The sequence below is a fragment of the Rhinoderma darwinii genome, chromosome 1 (genome assembly GCF_050947455.1).
Source record: "Rhinoderma darwinii isolate aRhiDar2 chromosome 1, aRhiDar2.hap1, whole genome shotgun sequence".
NCBI lineage: Eukaryota > Metazoa > Chordata > Amphibia > Anura > Rhinodermatidae > Rhinoderma > Rhinoderma darwinii.
In genome coordinates, this window is record NC_134687.1 from 636,212,116 (window position 1) to 636,230,342 (window position 18,227).

Here is an 18,227-nt window from a genome sequence, read left to right on the forward strand (position 1 = left end):
GTCTGTGGCTTCTCTGTTGATCCCGAAGTTTGCCTTTAGTAATAAAACATTTCCCACATTCTGGGCATTAAAATTGCTTCACTCCTGTGTGAAATCTCAGATGTACAACAAGACTTGATTTTTGTGTAAAATATTTCCCACATTCTGAACAGGAATATGGCTTCTCTCCTGTGTGAACTCTCTCATGTCTAAGAAAATTTGATTTAGCTGTAAAACATTTGCCACATTTTAAACATGAATATGGCCTTTCCCCTGTGTGGATTCTCTCATGTATAACAAGATTTGCTTTATCTGTAAAACATTTCCCACATTCTGAACATGAATATGGTTTCTCTCCTGTGTGACATTTCACGTGTCTAACAAGATTTGATTTTCGTGCAAAACATTTCTCACATTCCGAACAGGAGTACGGCTTCTCCCCTGGGTGAATTCTTCGGTGCGTAAAACAACCTGAGTTTTTTGTAAACCATTCACCACATTGAGACCTGTTAACCTCTTTTTGACCTGCACTTGTGGTAATCAGCACTTGTGATTGCTCAGGTGAAGGTTCCTCATGATTAGGGGAATTATAGGATAGATCTGTACTGTGAAGTCCTGGATGTACATTAAGTGTATTAAGATTTTCTCCTGAAGACTGCTGCATAATATCTTCATCTTCTACTTTATAATTTAGTGATAATATGAAGTTTCCCTCAGAGTTTCTACTGGAATTTTCTATTAGGATTAAAAATGGATTTAGTGATTTGAATAAAAAAATGTAAAACAACAAAAGTAGACAAATTTATATAACAAAAAAAAATGTGTTAAGGTGGTAACAAACATGCAGTTTTTTATGCAATTACTTGAGCTAAAGCTAGAAGTGGATCCAGGAGAAAAGTATAAGCCATTCCTTATGAATACACCCCTGGCTTTGGCTCGAAAAACTAAAATCAAGAACGGACACAAAAACGACATGTGTGATTCCAGCCTTAGGCTGGATTCACACGAGCATGTTCAGTCCGTAAAGGACGGAACGTATTTCGGCCGCAAGTTCCGGCACGAACACACTGCAGGGAGCCGGGCTCCTAGCATCATAGTTATGTACGACGCTAGGAGTCCCTGCCTCTCCGCGGAACTACTGTCCCGTACTGAAAACATGATTACAATACGTGACAGTTGTCCCGCAGCGAGGCAGGGACTCCTAGCGTCGTACATAACTATGATGCTAGGAGCCCGGCTCCCTGCAGTGTGTTCGGTCCGGGACTTGCGGCCGAAATACATTCCGTCCTTTACGGACCGAACATGCTCGTGTGGATCCAGCCTAACTAAAACTTTGAAAAACCATTTGAACCCCTTAAGGACATATCCTTTTTTGCTCTAATGGACCAGGCAATTTTTTTTTCAAATCTGACATGTTTCACTTTGAGGTAATAACTTTGGAATCGTTAATTTTTTTCAATTGATTCTGAGATTGTCTTCTCGTGACACATTGTACAGGGTGGGCCATTTATATGGATACACCTAAATAAAATGGGAATGGTTGGTGATATTAACTTCCTGTTTGTGGCAAATTAGTATATGGGAGGGGGGAAACTTTTCAAGCTGGGTGTTGACCATGGCGGCCATTTTGAAGTCGGCCATTTTGTATCCAACTTTAGTTTTTTCAATGGGAAAAGGGTCATGTGACACATCAAACTTATCGAGAATTTCACAAGAAAAACAATGGTGTGCTTGGTTTTAACGTTACTTTATTCTTTCATAACTTTGCTGCCGAAGTCTGCCCAAAAGGTTGGAATTAGGGAGCCGCGAGTGGCGGTAAGGACGACGGCAGGGAGAACACAAGTACAAATCTCCTTAGCACAGCCGGTGAAGACAAGCCACAGCACAGACTACTAGCAGGGGCTTCCAACATCTATTCACCGCTAGACCGGTAAGACGCCTGTGGTGGGAAACAGAGGCTATACCCTCTGCTGAGCACTCAGCTCCTCAGTTTGTACCAAAGAGCAGGAGGAGAGCAGAGAAGGTTTAATAAAAGTATGTTTCCAATGAGAAAAGAATCCTGAAGTAGCCCAAAAATATAACAAAGTAATAGCGCTTCTGGGGGCGGGGCAACGTGAATGGCCGCTTTTGTGGCTCCTAACGGCCTCTTCTATCCCCGAAGAATCGGAGACATCCCGACCCTAAAGCCGGCCGAAGATTCATACCTGGGTCGGCGGTGAGTGGGGGTAACGGAGGAGCCCCTAATTTTCTATCCCTGGAGACTGAGGCGGTGTAACGTCGAGGATACAGCGGCGACAGGACCTCCAGCCGCCATCTTGAAGAGGCCGGGGGACGGCGGTGACTGCCCTGGTCGGTCTCGGGTGAGTGGATCTCCCCAGGGGGAGCAACTTGGTTGCCTCAGGTGCTCCGAAGATCCCCCTGTAGATACTCCTGTCCTGAATCCATTGGCGGTAGTGAGTGAGCGGCCGCCATTTTACTAGGCCGCGGGACGGCCTCCTCCCTCTGAGCTCCCAGGTGAGTGGACCCCCACAGGGGAATTATTCCTATAAGCCCCCATCGATCCCCCTGAACCCTACAAATTGGAGTGGGGTACAAGCCTCACGAGGGACCACACCTCCCCCACACAACTGGGACTAGGGGGGGGGACACACCAGAGGGCTCCTGGTCCCCTTTCTATGGCTTCCTGGGGACTCCGTTGCTCTCCCTGGCCCCATACAGGCCACCCTGCCTGGTAGATGGCCTCCACTGTGACCATCTCCCCCCTCGCTGGATATCGAGAGTTGGTGGGTTGCTCTGCCTCATATTTGTCTGGGACCTGGACTCATGTCCGGATCTGGACCATAACGACATTGATGTTTTAATGATCGTCTGAATGCCGTCGGGCAACTTCCCTGGCTGACCCGCCGTTATTCTGCTCGAATACGCAATTTTGACGTCTTTCCCCTGACATAGGGAACTGTGTCATGGACAGATACCTCACAAAATTGTCAAAAGGAAAAATCGACACGCTCTCAGAACGCCCCAGTACTGGACTCCCCACGCTCCTCCACCATGCATAAAAATAAGGGAAACGCTAAAGGGGAAAAAATTTCTAAACTCGAATCTGCTAAAGTGCGCTCTCCGCAACCGCAATTCTCTCTGGAGCTACTTACAGGAGATGACCCCCTCTCAGCTGTCACCACAAAACAGCCGTCCACACGGATCTGACATGGACTCACTTCAGGCTACCCTGGTGGCGCAGGAGGTCTCGAAGTTGCTGATGCATCTCTTTGATAAACACCTGGATGTCCTACACACATCTATCAACTCTGCATTAGCCCAGATCACCTCCAACTCCCAGAAAATTGCTGACTTGGAGACCAGATTCACCTCCTCGGACACACCATATCAAATATGGAGGATACCCTGCGCTAGAGCCAAGCCACGACTCAGGCTCTACGGGACAAACTGGAGGATCTGGAAAAAAGGGACAGACGCAGCAGCCTGAGATTTGTGGGTATCCCTGAAATGGTAACGGCTGATTGCTTGATGGACTACCTTAGCAAAGGCGCTTAACCTATATCTTGGGGGTGACCCCCTCATGATTGAGAGCGCACACAGGCTGGGCCCTCCTAGATCAAATGGAGGAGGGGGGGTGACAGTAGACCACTTTCGGTCATAGCTAAACACCTCCACTGGGCTATAAAAGAAAAAGTTCTGAGAGCCTATAGGAATCAAAGGGACTTATTGATCAATGGCTCTAAAATCCTGATTTTTCAGGACTACTATGCAACTGTAACGTCTACGGCCGAGGGCCGTCGTTCAGACTTACCCTCTGAGGGCCCCGGCCATGGACGTCTGTGTTCTCGGCGGCATCTCCCTCCAGGGATACGCCAGCACTCACTTCCGAATTCTGTGACAGTTTCCCGCAGGGCGCGCGTGCCCGCACGGCCTTAAAGGGCCAGTACGCGCCCAGTTGTCAATCAGTAATTAGCCCAGAATGCTGCTGGACTGTAAAGAGGGCTCTGCCCACTTGATCCTTGCTTGAGCATTGTTGTATACCTAAAGTTTGTCTTGCGAATGGTCTCCCAGTGTTTTCCAGTTCCCAGTGTTACCCGTTCCTGCTGCCTGTATCCCGTGCTATCGTATCTACAGTGAGAGTCAAGTCGTATCTTCCGCTGCATCTACTGTGCCATCTACAGTGAAAGTCAAGTTGTGTCACCACTACGGTCTGGACTATAGACATTGATTTGTACCTAGTTGGCCAGTTGTTATCCCGCTACGCGGTACGGCCCAGTGGGTCCACACCCCGCGCCGTGACCGCAGCGGTCTTGCAAAAAAGGAAAGCCTTCGCTAGTGTTTGCCGTTTGCTTCATGAGAGGAATACTCGTATTCAACTTCTGTTCCCGGCAAGGCTGAGAGTTCAAGATGGCGACCGCTTCCGCATTTTTTGAAGATCCGGATCTGGCTCAGAGACAACTTCACCTGGAGGACCGCGATGCCGAGTGATTTGCACCTGTGTTACCAAGGACTATACCCGACTTTCATTGGACATGTGCACATTTTGCCCCACGGTTGCAAATTGATGCAGACAATGTTCAGTTAGTATTATTGGCAGTAACCTCGCTGTTCTTAGCCTGGATTGGTGTTACTGTTGTTCATCGAAGTGTTCACCTGTTTTGCCTTTAACCCCTTCCCGCTCCTTGACGTACTATTAGGTCATGGTAACTATAGCGTTCGCGCTCCATGACCTAATAGTACGTCTCGGGAGTAACGGCCGTTTCGGCCGTCCTCCCGACACATACAGGAGCTGTGACAGCTGCTGTCTTGTTCAGCAGCTGTCACAGCTCCTACAGCAGGGACCGATCGGTGTCCCCGCTGATTAACCCCTTAAAAGCCGCGTTCTATAGAGATCGCGGCTTTTTAGGGGTTAAGCTGCCATCGCCGGCCTGCTACACGATAGCGGCCGGCGATGGTGACTATGGCAACCGGACACCAAACAATGGCGTCCGGCTATGCCATAGACGGAAGCCTAGTGGGTCCTGACAACGTCAGGACCCACTATGCTTGCTGTCAGTGAGTAGCTGACAGTTCTAATACACTGCACTACGCATGTAGTGCAGTGTATTAGAATAGCGATCAGGGCCTCCTGCCCTCAAGTCCCCTAGTGGGACAAACTAATAAAGTAAAAAAAAGTTAAAAAAAGATGTGTAAAAATAAGAAAATAAAAGTTTTAAAAGTATTAAAAGTAAAAATCCCCCTTTTTCCCTTATCAGTCATTTATTATTAATAAAAATATATAAACAAACAAATAAACTATACATAATTGGTATTGCCGCGTCCGTAACGGCCTGAAATACAAAATTTATTCGTTATTTATCCCGCACGGTGAACGCCGTAAAAGAAAATAATAAACCGTACCACAATCACAATTGTTTGGTCACTTCACCTCCAAAAAAATGGAATAAAAAGAGATCAAAAACTCGCATGTACCGAAAAATGGTGCTGATCGAAACTACAGTTCGTTACGCAAAAAATAAGTTCCCCCTCGGCTTTATTGATTGAAAAATAAAAAAGTTCTGGCTCTTAGAATAAGGTAACACAAAAAGTGAATGATTTTTTACCAAACGTATTTTATTGTGCAAACGCCATAAGACATAAAAAAAAACTATAAACATAGGGTATCGCCGTAATCGTATCGCCCCGCAGAATAAAGTGAATATGTCATTTATAGCGCACGGTGAACGCTGTAAAAAAAATATAATAAAAAAACAATAGTAGAATTGCTGTTTTTTAGTCACCACGCCACCTAAAAATAGAATAAAAACTGATCAAAAAGCCGCATGCACCCCAATCAAACTACAATGGATTCCTCAATGGGTCTAGTTTCCAAATTGGGGTCACTTTTGGGGGGTTTCCAATGTTTTGGCACCACAAGACCTCTTCAAACCGGACATGGTGCCTAATAAAAAAAGAGAGGCCTCAAAATCCACTAGGTGCTCCTTTGCTTCTGAGGCCGGTGCTTCAGTCCATTACCGCACTAGGGCCACATGTGGGATATTTCTCTAAACTGCAGAATCTGGGCAATACGTATTAGGTTGTGTTTCTCTGATAAATCCAATTGTGTTGTAAAAAAAAATGGAATAAAGAGGATTTTCTGACAAAAAAAAAAAAAAAAAAAATGTAAACTTCACCTCTACTTTGCTCTAAATTTCTGTGAAACACCTAAAGGGTTCATAAACTTTCTAAATGCTGTTGTGAATACTTTGAGGGGTCTAGTTTCTAAAATGGGGTGTTTCATAGGGGTTTCTAATATATGGGCCCCTCAAAGCAACTTCAGAACGGAACTGTAACCTAAAAAAAAAAAAAAAAAATGAGGCAATACTTCGCTTCTTACATTATACTGATAATGAGCCGTGCCCACCCCGAGATGACGCCAGTTTTGACCGTTTGTATAAACGGAGACCCCTATTAGACCGTTTCAGTGCCCGGTTTTCCCAAGCATTCACCCCAAAGAAGTGTATTTCTATTGATGAGTCCCTGGTACATTTTAAAGGGAGGGTTCAATTCCGCGAGTACCTGCCGGGTAAGAGGGCAAGGTATGGCGTGAAGATGTCTAAGCTGTGCGAGAGTGCATCAGGGTATACCTACAGGTTTAGGATATATGAAGGAAAGTCCACCCCCAAACCAGACTGCATCCTGGACTACAATAGGTACATGGGAGGGATGGACTTGTCAGATCAAATCCTGAAGCCCTACAGCGCCATGCGGTGTGGTATAAGAAGCTGGCCGTGCACATCATACAGATGGCATTGTACAATGCGTACGTGCTACGTCGATGTGCAGGCCAGATGGGAACTTTCCTGGAATTTCAAGAGGTGATTATCAAGAACCTAATCTTTAGGGACCAAGAAGTACTTCTGGAAGCGGGGCCACACGCATCGTACCAGGGCGGCAACACTTTCCAGGAGAAGTTCCCCAAACTGGCAAGAAGGGAAAAAGTCAAAAGAGGTGCAAAGTCTGCTATAAGAGGGCGATAAGGGATGACACAATATATCAATGTGACACGTGTCCCGAATAACCAGAGCTCTGTATGAAAGAGTGTTTTAAAATTTATCATACATCCCTTGGTTTATAATTTATCCCAATTTTACTTACCCTGATGCACTCCGCACAGCTTATCCCCCATCGTCTTTCCCCTCTGAGCCCTGCGGTGTGCCCAGGCAGCTGATAACAGCCACATGTAGGGTATTGCCATACCCGGGAGAACCCACATTACGGCTTATGGGGTGTAGGTCTCCGGTCAAAATGCTCACTACACCTCTAGATGAATGCCTTAAGGGTGTAGTTTTGAAAACGGGGTCACTTCTTGCGGGTTTCAACTGTACTGGTACCTCAGGGGCTTCTGCATACATGACTTCGCACTAGAAAATCCCCAGTAGGCCAAATGGTGGTCCTTTCCTTCTGAGCCCTCCCATGGGCCCAAACGGCAGTTTTTCACCACAACTGGGGTGTTGCGGCACTCAGAACAAATTGCGCAACAGAATGGGGTATTTTTTTTTTTGTGAAAATAAGAAATTTTCAGCCAAAACTACATATTATTTGAAAAAAATAATTTTGTTTTCATTCCCAGCCCAATTCAAATAAGTTCTGTGAAAAAACTATGGGGTCAAAATGGTCACATTACCCATAAATGAATTCCTTGAGGGGTGTAGTTTCCAAAATGGGGTCACTTCTGGTGGGTTTCCATTGCTTTGATACCTCTGGGGCTCTGCAAATGTGACATGGCACCCGAAAACCAAACCAGCAAAATCTGCAATCCAAAGAACATACAGCGCTCCTTCCCTTCTGAGGCCTCCCATGAGCCCAAACGGCAGTTTATCACCACAAATCGGGTATTGCTGCACTCAGGAGAAATTGGGCAACAAAATGGAGTATTTTGTTCCCTGTGAAAATAAGAAATTTTGATCACAAATGACATTTTATAGGAAAAAATGACATTTTTCATTTCACAGCCCAATTCAAGTACGTGCTGTGAAAAAACTGTGCGGTCAAAATTGTAACAACAACCATAAATGAATTCCTCGAGGGGTGTAGTTTCCAAAATGGGGTCACTATTGGGGGATTCCTACTGTTTTGGCACCTCAACACCTCTTCAAACCTGGCATGCTGCCTAAAATATATTCTAATAAAAAACGAGGACTCAAAATGCACTAGGTGCTTCTTTGCTTCTAGGGCTTGTGTTTTATTCCACGAGCGCAGTAGAGCCACATGTGGGACATTTCTAAAAACTGCAGAATCTGGACAATACATATTTAGTAGTATTTCTCTGGTAAAACCTTCTGTGTTACAGAAAAAAAATTAAAATTGAAATTCAGCAAGAAAAATGAAATTTGCAAATTTCACCTCCACTTTGCTTTAATTCCTGTGAAATGCCTGAAGGGTTAAAAAACTTTCTAAATGCAGTTTTGAATACTTTGAGGGGTCTAGTTTTTAAAATGCGGTGTTTTATCAGGGTTTCTAATACATAGGCCCCTCAAAGCCACTTCAGAACTCAAGAGGTACCTTAAAAAAAGGCTTTTGAAATTTTCTTAAAAATATGAGAAATTGCTGTTTATGTTCTAAGCCTTGTAACGTCCAAGAAAAAGAAAATAATGTTCAAAAAACGATGCCAATCCAAAGTAGACATATGGGAAATGTGAACTAGTAACTATTTTGGGTGGTATAATCGTCTGTTTTACAAGCAGATGCATTTTAATTCTGAAAAATTCTATTTTTTCAAAATTTTCTCTACATTTTGCAATTTTTCACCAATAAACACTGAATATATCGACCAAATTTTACCACGAACATGAAGCCCAATGTGTCACGAGAAAACAATCTCAGAATCGCTTGGGTAGGTTTAAGCATTCCGACGTTATTACCATATAAAGTGAAATATGTCAGATTTGAAAAATGGGCTCTGAGCCTTAAGGCCAAAACTAGGCTGCGTCCTTAAGGGGTTAATGATGTGATTGCCTGTCTGATGTATTCTCTCCTCTTTTAGACTCCTGAGTGCACGACTCCAGAAATTGCTGACACCTCTCTATTTAGGCTACACATGTGGCTCAATGGGACTGCGTGGAGTGGCGACTGGTTTATATCTCCACTGATTGTAGCGTCCATGGCCGTGGGACGTCGGGTTTACTCACCTCCCGACGACCATGGATCAGTGAGCGCTGGACCCCATCTCCTTCCTAGTAGACACAAGCGCTCACTTCTGCTCTGGTCCGCTGTGTCCCGTTGGGTGCGTGCGTGCACTCGTGCCCGGTCTTAAAGGGCCAGTGCGCGAACATGAAAACCATCATCATCAACTCACATGATTTCCTGGACTATAAGAAGGTCCCTGCCCTTCTGATCCTTGCCTGAGCATTGTTAGTGTATCCCAAATCTGTCTTGCAAATGGTCCCTTAGTGTTTTCCCGTTCCAGTTGTTATGCGTGCCCTGTTACCCGTTCCTGTATCCCTTGCTGTGTTCTTGTTCCTGTGCCTACTAATATTGGAGTCGTGTTTACTGCATCTGCTGTCGTTTGCCACGTCGTGTGTCATCTGCCACGTCCAGTGTGATTCACCACGTCTGGCGCAACCTGCGGCACCTGCTGTCATTCGCCACATCTGGCGTAACCTGCTGCACCCACCTCCATCCGTGCCAGAGCTGCGGCCACCGTCTGGACTATCCAGGTACCTTAGTGCGGGACTTTGTATTACTGGGGTTCTCTGTTTGGCCAGCTGCCTCCCCGATAAGGCGTTGCGGCCTAGTGGGTCCACATACCCACAAACCGTGACACTGAACCAGAACTTCCTACTAGACACAGGATGAATACCTCACATAAACTGACACCTGACACTTATCACCAAACACCACATTTAAAATTCCTCTCATGGAACGTTGCAGGACTAAATACTCCTCTGAAGAGACAGAAAGTGCTTAACCACCTCAAGAGACTCTCCCCAGATAATATATTTCTGCAGGAGACTTACTGGAGACTGGGCACCCAAGGGAAATAGACGGCCCCTTGGTTGGGCGAATGTCATTCCGCCTTAAATTCTTCTCTATCTCGAGGGGGGTGGCAATTCTTTTTAGAAAAATCCTACGATTCAAGCTAGACCACTCCATTAGTAACCCCCAAGGCAGATAAATTATCTTGCGCATTACGGTGGAAGGCACTCCCTAATTACTGGTTAACATATACACCCCTAATCAGGACCAACATGTACTGTATACTGAGGTTCTTCAGGTACTTCTGGGTCTCCCACGCTGTGACTTAATCATTGGCGGGGACTTTAATCCAGTCCAAAATGTCGATGGATCGCTCCCCTCCAAACTCTCAATCCCAAAATGCCTGCGTCTTCCTTAGAATTTTTCGTTGACTCTCTGAATTTGTGTGACCCCTGGAGAGTAGTTGACACTGGAGCTAGGTAAAATACGTGTTACTCGAGTTCACATGGCACATTTTCCAGAATAGACTATTTCCTAATCTCCACTTCATTGTTTTAGTCCCATAAAAACTCCCGAATCTATCCGATTACTATTTCGGACCATGTCCCGATTACTTTGAATATGGCCTTGTCCTCCCCGACTGACAGATCTAAAATCTGGAGATTTCCTGCTTACCTGACTGCTTCCTCTGAGTTCCAACAATACCTTCAAACGTACTGGGGTAGTTACTAGATTACAACATATCTCAGTCAGATGATATCGCCCTATTGTGGGCTGCATAGAAGGCTGTGATGTGGGGACATGTCATCAGTTGTCTGTCTCGGAGGCAGAAATTACACAGAGATAGTTTCACGGCCTTACATAACTCTATTATTGACTCAAAGGACCCATGCTAATGATTCTACCCCAGAAAGTCATCTAGCATATCAGACGGATAAGCACCTCTTGGACACCTTCATCCATGATGAATCTCACCGGCAGGTGAGATATACAGAAAATACATTTTAAAGATGGGGCAATAAGACAGGTAAACTCCTGGCCGTACTTACTAAACAGAGACACCCCTTTAAACCTAGCCCCTCCTTGCTTAACCCCTCCACGAAAACCATTTCCACAGACCCTACTGAGAGAGAACAAATTTTCACAGTATACGGTGTCGCTGACCACGAACTCCTTCCATCCAGTCGACGCCCTTCTCTCAAGAGATGTCTGCACATACGGACGTCCTGCTCCACAGTGACCACCAGGGTGCGATCACGAGCTCCGTCCAGACTTGAGAAGCCAGAGCGCAAGTATGTTGGTGATTGAGATAATTGGTCCAGAGCACCCTGGGCTATAAGAAGGTCCCAGCCCCATCCTCCCACGCCTGAGCTTTGTTGTTGTATTCCTAGTCTGTCTTGCAAATGGTCCCCTAGTGTTTCCTGCTCCCAGTGTTTCCTGTTCCTGTAACCTGATCTAGTGCAGTGCTTCGCTGTAGCCGTGCTGTGCTGTGCTGTATACCACGCCTGTCTTCTACCTGCTGCCTAGTTCCTGCCAAGCCTGCCTTGCTACAGTCCGAGCTGCGACAGGTACCCTAAAAAAAAAACAAAAAAAAAAAACTATAGACTTTGACCTGCGCCCTGTTGGCCAGCTGCCATACTGGCAAGGCGTTATGGCCCAGTGGGTCCACGAACCCTACGTGACATATACTATGAGGATCTTTACAGGGCCACCCCGACTTCTTTCTGACATAGATTTCTTTCTGAACTCTGTTCGTTTGCCCACTCTCTATTCAGAACAACAGGTTTTGTTGAACTCTGAGATAGAGGGGGAAGAGGTGAGACAGGCAATTTCCTTGACCTCTAATAGGAAAACGCCGGGTCCAGACACATTTTCAGCAGATTACAATATGCTACACCCCCAAATTGTACCGATCCGGACGAGTCTATATAATGAAACCTTCATACATAATAAGCCCATTGACCGCTTCAGAGAATCTCGCACGGTCCTTATACTGAAACCAGATAAGGACCCATCCTTACCCCAATCTTATCACTATTAAATCAAGGTTACAAACTTTTGGCTAGAATACTGGCGGACAGATTGCAATGCTTTCTCCCCAGTTTCCTCTGTGAGGCCCAGACTGGTTTCACAAAGGGTAGGACCAGTATAAAAAAAATATTAGAGACGCAGTGGCTGCGACTTTTTTGGCACAGGACCCGACACAATCGGTCACCATGCTCATGAGCCTGGATGCCGAGAAAGTCTTTGACACAGTGGCATGGCCTTTTTTAGACGTGGTCCTCTCTAAATTACAATTTGGCATGGTTTTCTCTCAATTTGTACAGTTTATGCACTTTGATGTGGCGACTTGTGTGACGGTCAATGGGCTGACTTCTCCCCTTCTAGATATATTGAGGGGCACAAAACAGGGCTGCCCTCTTTCCCCTTTACTTTTTAATCTCTCCATCATAATCTGTTACATAATCTGGTGCAAACTCCGATTTTTAAGAGAATCGACTCACAATTCATAATTAAAAAGGTAGCCGTATTTGCGGATGATCTTGTTAGTGGTGTCGGATCCTACACAGGTGCTGGCCCCACTCCTTCAGGACCTTGATAGATTGGGAAGATTTTCCGGCTATGTGTTGAATGTGGAAAAAAACGGAATCTCTTTTACTAAAGGGACCTTCTGTACCGCTGTGGTCCTCGGCCTTCCCGTTCCGGTGGCAATCTTCAGCATTATCATATTTGGGGGTACAAATCTCCAAACACCCAGGTAAATTATATAGGCTTAACATGTCCCAATATATCTCCCAACTAGAGAGAAGAGATTAAGCACTTAGAAACACTTCACACTCTCCTATTTGGGGAGGGTGAATTTGCTTAAGATGTCGGATTTTCCTAGACTCCTTTATCTCCTACACACGATTCCAATTTACCTTAAACCAGCAGATGAAAAACGGATTAACTTCCTCTATATGACTTTTATATGGGGAGGGAAAAAGTCACATATAGCCTACCACATCCTGCAGCAGCCGAGGGCTAATAGGGGGATTCATTTCCCCAATATCAAACAATATAACCTGGCGGCACTGCTTCGCTTTGTCTCTGACTGGCTTCATGACACTTCATGTTACACGTTTACCCCTCTTAACTCTAGTCTCTTACCGGGTCAGGCACTTGAAGCTCTTCTACACCTTCCTTACAATCAGTTATTGATTGACACTAGAAGCAACCCTTTACTCTTTAACAACTGGCGGGCATGTGAAAAAAATCAGAGCAGATTTTCAGCTCTCCCCATCGCGGTCTCTCCACCTGCCATTGATATGCAACCCTAACTTCCAGGGTGGCAACCCCCATGGCATCTTTCGTAGGTGGCATGCACTGGGTCTAACCTCAACAAAACACTTTGTTCACATATTGGAGGAGAAGAGGATGCTTACGCGGTCGGAGATGCAGTTGAAGTTCCCGACCGTACCCATTGATCCCTTCCATTATTCACAAGCCAAAAGCTAGATCACCAATGTCTTGAAACGATTGCCAGAGCGGGAATGGGGCCCCTATCTTCCCCAAGGCTTCTCTAGACAGAACATCCATAAAAGGTCAAATAACAAGGAACTACGAGTTCTTACACATACCACTGGACTATGCCGCAACTCAAACACCACTGACTAAATGGCAGATCGATGATCAATCCCTCACTTACTCCATCATTTTGAAAGCATTGGACCAAGCTCATAAATTTCTGCCCTCGGCCCGACTTTTAGAGAGAAGACAAAATAGAACACAGATTCTATCCAACTCCACTTGTAGGCCACAGAATAGGTTTAGATCCCTCCTTCCAATGTTTTAAATGCCACACCATGGAGGCCAAACTCCATCATTGTCTCTGGGCCTGCCCTAATATTCAGACTTTTTGGTCTCGTATTCGATCATACACAACTCAGAACCTAACGAACTACACTCCAGACACAGCACTCTCGGCAATTTTTGGCCATATAGATCCGGACACAAACACACAAGTTACGTTACTAGGGGGCACATAGATTATTACATTATGTGGCAGCGGCAGGTGCGAAGGCTATTCTACAAACCTGGCTACACGACCAGGCCCCACCATTTAAGCTTTTTCTGGACAAACTGTCATACTGTTTTAAGATGGATCGGATGGAGGCATCTCTCCATAAAGAACTCCAAGTGGAACAGTTCTTTGCTACAGGGGAAACCTGTATCTCCCTACTTCTACAGATTAGGACAGATATCTGTTAGGACAGATATTAGGAACTTCTTTCAGCACACCATCTGGTTTCAGGAACAGATACTTCTAGGAAACACACCAGTGTGAGGGTGTACATGATTCTGGAGTGAATGAGGTGTTGATGGGAGTTGTGCACTCAGATGGCGTGTTCTCTTCTATCAGACCGGCGCTGTGGGGTTTGCAGTGGCGTGGATGGAGATGGGCGGGTGGCTGGTCCCCATCCCACCTCTTAGTCCATGGTTGCACTAAGCCTTGATTAAGGGGAAAAATGGTACGCTTTCTAATGTTGTATGACATTAATGCAGCAGGAGATTTTGCTCTGAAGACAGGCTAACTTGTTTATGTTTGTTCTCCACCCACTCCCCCCCTTCCGCTGACTAATGATACAAGATCTCCTGATTGACTGCTGTGTGTTTTAGAACATCTGTGATCTCTTGTAACCACTTTCTGCTTCTGGGGATCGCCCCTTTTTTTTTTTTCCTTTTTTTTTCGTTTGTTTTTATTTTCCCTTCTTTTTATTCCTGTACCCCATATCCAAAAAGTTTAACCCCTTAATGAACAGCCTATTTTAGACCTTAACGACCAAGCTATTTTTTACGTTTTTCCATCGTCTCATTCAAAGAGCTATAACTTTTTTTATTTTTGCGTCAACATAGATGTATAAGGTCTTGCTTTTTGCGGGACAAGTTGTAATTTCTAATAGCACCATTTTGGGGTACATAGAATTTATTGATTAACCCGTTAGTGACCGTCCCATAGTGTTTTTACGGCGGCCACTAACAGGCTTTATTCCGATGCAATAGCCTTTTTACGGCGCTGCATCGGAATAAGTAAACAGAGCAGGGAACTGTCAAATCTCCCTGCTCTCAGCTACCAGAGGTAGCTAAGGGCTGGGGGCATCCCTGCTTGACCGGGTGAGATCGATATTAGGATCGATCCTACCCGTTTAACCCTTCAGATGCGGCGCTCAATAGCGAGCACCGCATCTGAGTGGTTTTGGAGAGGGGGGGGGGAAGCCCCCTCTCATCCCAACACCCGGCGTTAAAATCGCAGAGTGTCTGTGTCTCCGATGGCAGCCGGGGCCCTAATAAAGGCCCCCAGGTCTGCCTGTAGTGAATGCCTGCTAGATCATGCCTCTGGTATGATCTAGCATATGCCTGTCCGTTTTACACGGACAGGCATAATACACTGCAAAGTATTGCAGTGTATTATAAATGTGATTGGATAATCGCTTAGTGAAGTCCCCTAGTGGGTCTAGTAAAAAAAAAAGTTTAATAAAAAGTGGAAAAAAAAATTTAAAATTTAAAAACCCACTTTTCCCCCTTACAAACTGCTTTATTATTAAAAATAAAGAAAATAAAAGTAAAAAAGTTACACACATTTGGTATCGCCACGTCCGTAACGACAAAAAATTAGAAACCATCTTAGAACATGGATGTCGGGTGGTCTCTAGGAAGCCTCCAGCGCTGGGAAACTTTATCTCCCAGCTGATTTACCACTCCAAAATCTGGCCAAACATGGCTGCATCACAAAGTTGTTTTTCAGATGTGGCTCCCATCCTTGTAAAATGTGCACTTTTGCAGCTCCATGTAAGTAATTTTTCAATACAGAGAACTCTGCGTCTTACCCCATTAAGGAATACATAAATTGCAACAGTGACTTTGTTATATATACACTAGTCCTTCTCCCTGAATTAAATTAACTTTTTGATGATATTCTAATTCAGTAATTCAATTCAGAAAGTGAAACTCATATTATATAGATTCAGAGCAATCTATTTCCAGCATTTTTTTTTTCCTTTAATGTTGAGGATTATGGAGCCCCGTCCAAGTATTGAGGGCATATTCTGTACATGTTTTTCAGTAGGCCAACATTTCAGTATTAAAAATCATTATTGAAATTGGGCTTATTTAATATTCTAATTTTCTGAGACCCTAAATTTTGGGTTGTCAAACTGTTAGCCATAATCAAACAATAAAAGAAAAAAAAAAATGCTGGAAATAGATCACTCTGTGTGTAATGAATCTATAGAATATGAGTTTCACTTTTTGAATTGAATTACTGAAATAAATTAACTTTTTAATGATATTCTAATTCATTGAGAAGGACTAGTAGATATCATACAATGCACCTATTGCAACAAATATTATGTAGGATGCACCTCTAGGAAAATGAAAGTACGAATCTTAGAACACTTAGGGGATATATCCAATCTTAAGGATCGAAACATTTCCAGTGCATCTAAATACGTCATTTCTGTACATGGGGGTCCAACGAATTGTTTTAAGGCATATGGTATAGAAAAGATCTGGAAACCTTTACGGGGAGGTGATCTGAAGCGAATCCTTCTTGACCGGGAAGCATTTTGGATATTTCATTTGAGAACTAGGGTACCCTGCAGGCCTCAATTTAAAAAGGGAAATTATGTTCCATTATTAATGGGGACAATACCTTGACCAGCAGGTCAATTGTCATTATTAGCAGATATGTGACATTTGGATGTGGATTGGACATCACGGTGCCTGGGTGCTACATTTTCTCCCCGCCCCTTTTTTTTCTGACTCATGTGCGAATATGCAAATTAACAAAATTTATAAAAAATTCTGTGCATATTATGCGGCCATGGAGTAAGACAATCACTGTAATATCTTTTTCCATGTGGATGGGTGCTCAACCTTGAAGTAGTTTCCCCGACTGATCCATAAATGTCACTACAACAAACTGCATAATGTGAACAGGAAAAGAGTAGTTTCTGGGTGCGGCGGTTGCTGACAAAATATGGATTTCTACTACTACGCTTTAGCCAGCTATAGGAGTCTTGTTCAATGTACTATTGTTATTATAGCTGTAACATCCTTGTAATATGTATTTAGATTTGATACAATTACTCCGAGGGTATGTTCAGATGGGCTAATTTCAGCCGTTTTTCGGGCAGTAAACGTCCCGAAAAACGGCTGAAATATCGGAAGCAGAACGCCTACAAACATCTGCCCATTGATTTCAATGGGAAATACGGCGTTCTGTTCAGATGGGGCGTTTTTTACGCCTCATTTTCAATAAACAGTGCGTAAAAAGATGCCTCGTAAAAAGTGAAAATCACTTAGAACAGTTTTTCATTGACGCTATAGAAAAACAGCTCCACAAACGACCGTAAAAAAACGTCTGAAAATCAGGAGCCGTTTTCCCTTGAAAACGGCTCCGTATTTTCAAATGTTTTTTGCCAAGCGTGTGAACATACCCGAACACCAAGCTCATATTATAGCTGTTAATAGTGGAATGTTTAGGGTATGTTCACACGCTAGCTGGCTTTTACGGCTGAAATGACAGCCTGTTTTCAGAAGAAAACAGCTGCGTCGTTTCAGCCGTAAAAGCTCCTCCTCGTAATATACGAGGCATCTGTGATGCTCGTATATCTTGAGCTGCTCTTCATTGAGTTCAATGAAGAACGGCTCAAATTACGTGGCAAAGAAGTGCCCTGCACTTCTTTGCCGAGGCAGTCAACTTACGCGTCGTCGTTTGACAGCTGTCAAACGACGACGCGTAAATTACAGGTCGTCTGCACAATACGTCGGCAAACCCATTCAAATGAATGGGCAGATGTTTGCCGACGTATTGTAGCCCTATTTTCAGACGTAAAACGAGGCATAATACGCCTCGTTTACGTCTGAAAATAGGTTGTGTGAACCCAGCCTTACATATACCCTCCCCGCAAACCCTGCTCCAACTCTTTTTACATGTGATCTTGTTTTTTTACATGGAGATTGGTGCTGATCCACTCCAAATGGTAGGTTGTTACTCTGACCAAGTGCTAGGACTAGAAACGCAGTTGGTGTTTGAACGGCGTAAGCTGGATGGATTTTTAGTTTATACAATAAAGTCCTGAGATTGCTTCATTAAGTGCTGGATCATACTTGTGTGCTGCTGTGGAAGACGCCTGGGCCAGGGCGAGGTCCATGCACCGGATCATTGAAGACGATGGACACCGGTGAGCTGGAAAAATCTTTTAATTTTACTATGACCACGTTCTTCCTGGATCTGAGGAGAGCCATTG

At 44.5% G+C, this 18,227-nt stretch overlaps 1 protein-coding gene across 2 annotated transcripts in view; it reads right to left on the minus strand.

Annotated features, from left to right (window-relative positions):
- LOC142661812 (uncharacterized) overlaps window positions 1-18,227 on the minus strand; it is a 49,318-nt gene that overhangs the window by 7,690 nt on the left and 23,401 nt on the right. The window contains exon 6 of one of the 2 annotated variants that reach the window (XM_075839530.1): window positions 83-714. The exons of the other annotated variant lie outside the window; for it this stretch is intronic. Coding sequence (XP_075695645.1) covers window positions 83-714 — 632 coding nt within the window. The remainder of the gene's footprint in view (window positions 1-82; window positions 715-18,227) is intronic. 2 annotated transcript variants of the gene reach the window in all.